The 6,180-nt window shown below is 39.1% G+C and overlaps 1 protein-coding gene and 1 pseudogene across 1 annotated transcript; one reads left to right on the top strand and one right to left on the bottom strand.

Annotated features, from left to right (window-relative positions):
* The first annotated feature begins 721 nt into the window (after window positions 1-721).
* LOC136842782 (uncharacterized) lies at window positions 722-2,908 on the top strand. The gene is made up of 2 exons (XM_067110615.1): window positions 722-1,415; window positions 2,148-2,908. Exons 1-2 carry the CDS (start codon window positions 722-724, stop codon window positions 2,906-2,908), a joined length of 1,455 nt encoding a protein of 484 aa, XP_066966716.1.
* Window positions 2,909-5,859: 2,951 nt separating this feature from the next.
* Window positions 5,860-6,180, bottom strand: part of LOC136842775 (aminoacylase-1-like) — a 29,237-nt pseudogene continuing 28,916 nt past the window's right edge.

The raw sequence follows: 6,180 nt of genomic DNA, 5'->3' as shown, positions 1-6,180 counted from the left end.
CTCAATGATTGTTTACATGCGGGACCTAATCTGGCGACGAAGTTGACAGATATGCTGCTGGAATTTCGTCAAAACAAATATGCTGTAGTAGCAGACATAAGTAAAGCTTTCCTTAGAATAGGAAATAATGAAAATCACAGAGATTTCACGAGATTCTTATGGTTTGCTGATAGGAATTTTGAGCATGTCAAAACTTTCAGATTTAAGGTTTTATTGTTTGGAGCAACTTGTTCACCTTTTTTGCTGAATCAGACTATACAGTATCATTTGCAGAATCATTCAGATCCCATCGCCAATTCAGTAAAGAAGTCCTTTTATGTGGATAATTTCATGAAAACTTATGAGAAATGTGAAGATTTAGAACTCGAGAGTAATAAGGTAAACCAAATTATGTAAAACTAATATGCCTTTGGGAGAATGGGCTTAATTTGAGCTCATTTAATGATAAGCATACCCCCAGATACTGTCAGCTTGAATGCAGTAAAACTACTCGGTCTTTTGTGGGATACCTATAATGACTCATTGAGTGTAAGACCCCTTCTCAGATTGTTACCTATTTGAATAATCTGAAATGTTTTTGTACTTTGACCAGAGAAAGGTTGTTTCTCTCCTTTCAACCATCTTTGATCCTTTAGGAATGTTAACTCCCCGTAACAATCAAGGGGAAAACTATTTGTGAAAAATTTGGGAACTGAAAGCTGATTGGGATGACGAACTGATGATGGATTTAAAGGGAGAGTTTGATGAATTGTTAAACCAACTCAAATCTATTGAGGAGATCAAAGTCCCTAGATCTTGTTTTAATGAAGGAACTTGTAGTTTACATGTGTTTGTTGATGCCTCTCAGGTGGCTTATGGAGCCTGTGCGTATGTTGTTAGTAGTAAGCACACAAGCCACTTGCTAATGAGCAAGTCTCGAGTAGCCCCGAGCCCTCCGCTCTCTATTCCCCGTCAAGAATTACTTGCTTTGACAATAGGCATGCGCCTAGCTGTTCATTTGTTAGAGATATTTGGGGATAAAATTTCAGATTGCACTGTTTGGAGTGACTCCCAAGTAGCTTTGAGTTGGGTATTTTATGAAAGATCTAAAGAAGTGTTTGTAGTCAACAGAGTAAAAGAAATTAAGTCCGCTCATAACATCAGGTTGCTATATGTCACCAGTGAGGATAATCCTGCTGATTTAGTTACACGAGGTATTTCAATGTCTCTTTTGAGTAAACCGGGTTTGTGGTTTCATGGCCCTACCTGGATTGTTGACAGAAATCAGTTTCCAGAACAAGAGGATGTAGTTTACAGAGAGTCTGTTAATGTCAATGAAAATATTGTAGAACCAGTTTTGAGGAAACCTGATGATGATGTACTTGTGTTTAATTGTTCTGAATTCTCTTCACTGAAACATGCATTAAGAATTGTAGGTAGATTGATACTGTTTGGGAGAAGACTATTTCCCGACAAATTCAGGGAAAGCAATAATTTACTTGTTTTAATCAGAATCATGCAACGTCAAGCCTTTCCAACGCTATATTATGCGGTGACTAATGGGTTACAAACCAGTTCTAGTGTTCCTTCTGAGTTAGGAATCTTATCAGACAGTTGGTCTTTATGTTGATGAAAGCGGTGTCATTCGGTGCCAAGGGAGAAAGACTTCACAATGCAGCTTTGCCGAATTCGCTAAGCGCAGTATCGTCATAATCGGCACCTTGGCAACTTATAGTGTCTCACTATCACGTACTCAACCTGCACTGCAACATGAATACGCTTGTGGTTGAGACAACAGTTTTGGGCTGGAAAAATGAGGCAGTCCGTTAAGAAGATTCTGAAAGAGTGTTTATTGTGCAAGAAAGCACAAAATCAACTGCTAAGTCTACCTGGATTTCTCCCACTGCCACCCGAACGAGTTAAGCATGAAGTACCTTTTTCTTGTGTTGGCGTCGACTATACGGGAAACATTAACGTGTCCGAAAACGAGGCTGAAGATGAGAAGGCGTATGTCTTGTTATTTACATGCGCTACGTCAAGAGCAGTAGCCTTATATGTGTGCAGATCCATGAATGCACAAGAATTCCTCTTTGTTTTTAGACAATTCGCTGCAAGACACGGACTTCCAAAGGTTTTGATAAGTGATAATGCACCAAACTTTATTGCAGCTAGTAAGTTTCTAAGAGATGTCAGCGAAGAGCCCGAGGTGAGAAATTATTTGATGGATCATAATTTAGAATGGAAGTTCATAACTCCCCGGTCACCATGGAAAGGCGGCTTTTACGAGAGACTGATCGGAGTAGTGAAATCATGCTTACAAAGGGCCTTGTATAGAAAAAGGATCTCTTTTTTAGAACTCACTACCATCGTCGCCGAAGCTGAGAACATCATTAATAACAGGCCGCTAACATATGTCAACGAAGATAACGCCGACATCGCGCTCACCCCTGCCAAACTCTTATACGGCAGAACTTTTACAATGGCTCCTCCTTTGAACAAGTTTGTCGACGTACCTTTCAATGAGAACGTCGAATTGAGAGAGAACTATGCAAGCTTGTGTGAGACGATAAGAAAATTTGAGAAATTGTGGCTACTTGACTATTTGTCTTCTCTTAGAGAGAGGCACAGGAACATCGAGTCTTCAAACATCTGTCCATTAAGCACAGGGGATTTAGTCCTTATAGCAAATGATAATTGTAAAAGATACAAGTACCCTTTGGGAATCATTGAAAAACTCCACGCAGGACCTGATAATGTTATAAGGACGGTCGAGATAAAAACAGCAAGTGGAAATTTTACGAGACCATTGAATCAAGTCATTCCACTTCAATGTAATGTTAGAGAGAAATCGTCAACAGAAAGCGGACGGAATGAAGCAGGCGAGGCCCGCGACCTTAACAGGTCCCCCACCACTGCAAGTGATGTATGATCGTCGGCCCATGAGAAGAACTGCTGCTAAGGCCGACGAACAAAGAAAACAGTTGATTCGAGAAGGAGTTTTATCAGGACACTATACATGTGTTGTATGATTTTTTGGTGAGGGAGGGTGTGAGAAATTCTTCTCACAACGATTTTTCTGATGTTTTTGTTTTCGTGCGATCTATTATTGCAGAGCTACTAGGATCGTCTGTTTCATAAGAAATTATTGATTTGAGTTTTCGTTGTGAATTGCCGTCTGTCAGGTCATCGACAGACAAGAACTATGTTACTGTATTTGTATCTGTATTCGTGAAATCAAATATATTCATTCGCATGCTTATGTATTTTGTAAAATATTTACGTCTCTATTGTATCGTAATAAGGGTGAAAGAACCATCTAATTCGAGAATGACACTCTTACACTATTTTTGCCTGATTTTATTATGATTCTAGCATGATGTCTGGAGTACTGTTTTATTTATAATAATTCATTTTTATGCTTGAAATAACTCTTAGTGAATGCACTGCACCACGTATAGTAATAGTTGGTGTTATTAGATCTTGTTTGTAACTCTCGCCAGAGAAGCCATTAACCGAGGTCAAGAGTTCGGGAGAGGGGAAAGGAAGGGTAGTTGTTCCCCCGCCCTCTGATCGCCCCTCTTCGCGCCCCTCCACGGGCGTGTATGCGTGTGTGCGTGCACTGTATGGGTGTGACGTCGCCCAAAATTGTATTGTCACACACCACCAATTAATTCACTACATTTAGCAATATGTTGAAATTGCGCAATATTATATTTGGAATTTATTTTTGATAACAGGCAAGGTTGTCTTAAAGCTTTTTATGTACATATAAACTTTGTAAGTCTGTTTTGTATTCGTGGTTTTGTATAACTTGTCTCTTTTTTCCCCAATATAACTTGAATGCAGGACCCAGACATTACAGCTTCTTAGCTCAACTTCACAAGTAGACCTGATATCTAGTGTCGTGTAGTGATGTGTGCGTGGACTTTGAAAGGGTGATTGCCCTTAGCCTTTGAACTGCTGTAACTTGGTTCATTTGAGTGCCATTGAGTTATAATCCCCTTTTGCAGGTAATTCATTTTATTTGTCTCTTATGTAATTATTCTTTGATATGTTTCACCTTTAGTTATTAAATTAGTTTAACTAAGTTCAACAGATGCGTTTCAATATCCCCATTTTATTTCATTTTCCTGTGTTTCAGTTTTAAGAATGGTGAATATAATTTGATCTGATAAACTTGTATTGTGTTCATGCTTTAAGGTTACGTAAGTAACTTATAGAAACAATTAACATGTAGCGGTCCTCTAAGGTCTGAAAATCAACCCCGTGAGTACTCGCAAGATTTTGAGAGAGAGAGAGAGAGAGAGAGAGAGAGGGGCGTACCTCGTCGTATCTCGCAACAATTTATGATCTGAGTTCATGTCTATAGGGACTGCTCAGTAAGTAATAATGTAATTGTGGTAGTAATCAGTGATGATATTAGTGTGTTATCCTCGTTAGTAATGAATTGGGTTGAGATATCTCCCCGTAATTTAGAAACCCAAAGGGGCGTGGTGTTGTTACGTAAGACTTTTAGCGGTTTTTGACCAAATAACAACATTAAGCATACAGTCCACTTTGTCCACACAATCAATTTTTTTCGCCACAGCTTTTCCTTTTATGGTCCTTCGAACCGGATGTTAAAATACTTCCGATATTTTTAGTTATTCAGGATACTGAACACACTATTTTTGGATATTTGTAACTTGGAATCAGATCATTCTATCACCATCATTTATTTTAAATTGCAATTATCAAGACCAAGTGAGCCTGCCAGATGTAGGGCAATGGAGGAGAAAGTTTTGGTGAGTCATGGAAATTATGGGGACGTGTGAAAGTATAAGTGCTATTTGGGTGATGATGAGGGTAGAGGGAGAACGTAGGGAATATGGTTGAACAGGAAGTTACTGGGAAGGTCTCAATCTGGCTAGGTTTCAACAGAAAGGTGTGGCCGCACTAGGGGATTTTGATGCAAAGGTAGCTGAGTGAAAAGGGTGGAGTAGGTGGGAGGGCTAGAACTAGAATAAAGTATTCACCAGTCCACTGAGAAGAGAGAAAATGGTGAGGAATTAAGTTATGTCGGTGCTAAATAGATGAAAGTTAATTGAGTGGCCATAGCTGAAAAGATATAACTAATCATAATCTCGTTAATGAAAATGTCTGAAACACAAGAAAGATTTACAAGAAGAAGAAGAGTTCAAATTAAGACCAGAACAATGGGCTATTGATAAATATATGTCATAGCTGGAGGAGCTAGTATAGGAATATGGAAATCTCTAGAATTGGATCAATAGGTCAGCAGGGATGTTGCCCGCAACTATAGAAATATGGCGAGAAAAGATGAAATTGACCTCATAACAGGACACATAAATGGTAGGCTTAATAAAAGAATGGAGAAATAATTTTAAATTAGTTATACAACAGAAATGAGAGTTCATGCAAGATGGACGTGAGTCAGATAGAGAATGTGTGCATAGTAGTTGGTTTTAGTGAGCTGTAGAAAGGGTATATCCTCAATTCCATAGTTAAGGATGAAGGCGGCAGTGACTCGTCTAAAACTAATGCACATAAGTTGGGCCTAGGATAAAACTAGGCTAGGTGGCTGAGACACACTTTGGACGCAGACCCAAGCCTGCTAATGCATAATACAGTCTCCTAAGAAAGTAGTTTATGATCCAAACATTATAATTACAATAAGAATACATCGCAGGATGATAAGGTCATGAAACGTACCAGGAATGATTTCGTCAAAAGACTACAGGATTCCAAAAAGACCTTGATAGCCAATCATACTTCTGTTCTGCAGTTACGCTAGTCCCATGCTATTCAGTTCCTGATCATCCAAGGTTAAAACTCGAGTTATAGCAAGAATTATACGGTTCACTGACTGAAGGCATTTGATTAAGGTTTCAGATTAGCCAGGGCTGGGATAATGGTCGCATAGATCTCGATTCCTCATAAAAAATATCTTCTCGTTCAGGAATTCGTTGTTGTCGTGGAGGAGAATCGGCGTGTTGTTGATCGGCGAGAATCCCAGGGCCGGTATGCCAAGCTGACATGAAAGAGAAACGCCAAGCTTTGAGGAATCAGTGACATTAATTGAATCTAATTTATTTTAATTATTTTGGGCTAAATGGCTTGAAATATTAATCTAGGGAAGGCGTGACTTTATGCGGGTTGCATAATTCATCAGTGGAGTGCATAAAACTGTAGACTAATCAC

Source organism: Macrobrachium rosenbergii, chromosome 2, assembly GCF_040412425.1.
Source record: "Macrobrachium rosenbergii isolate ZJJX-2024 chromosome 2, ASM4041242v1, whole genome shotgun sequence".
Lineage (NCBI taxonomy): Eukaryota > Metazoa > Arthropoda > Malacostraca > Decapoda > Palaemonidae > Macrobrachium > Macrobrachium rosenbergii.
The sequence above is the reverse complement of the archived record's forward strand: the minus strand, read 5'-3'. Positions and strand labels throughout refer to the sequence as shown.

Bases quoted from the DNA above. Each gene is read 5' to 3' on its own strand.
- LOC136842782 (XM_067110615.1), top strand. From the start codon at position 722: ATGGATTTAAAGGGAGAGTTTGATGAATTGTTAAACCAACTCAAATCT. The intron at 1,416-2,147 runs GTAGATTGATAC...ACTTTATTGCAG, and splicing joins ACATGCATTAAGAATTGTAG to CTAGTAAGTTTCTAAGAGAT.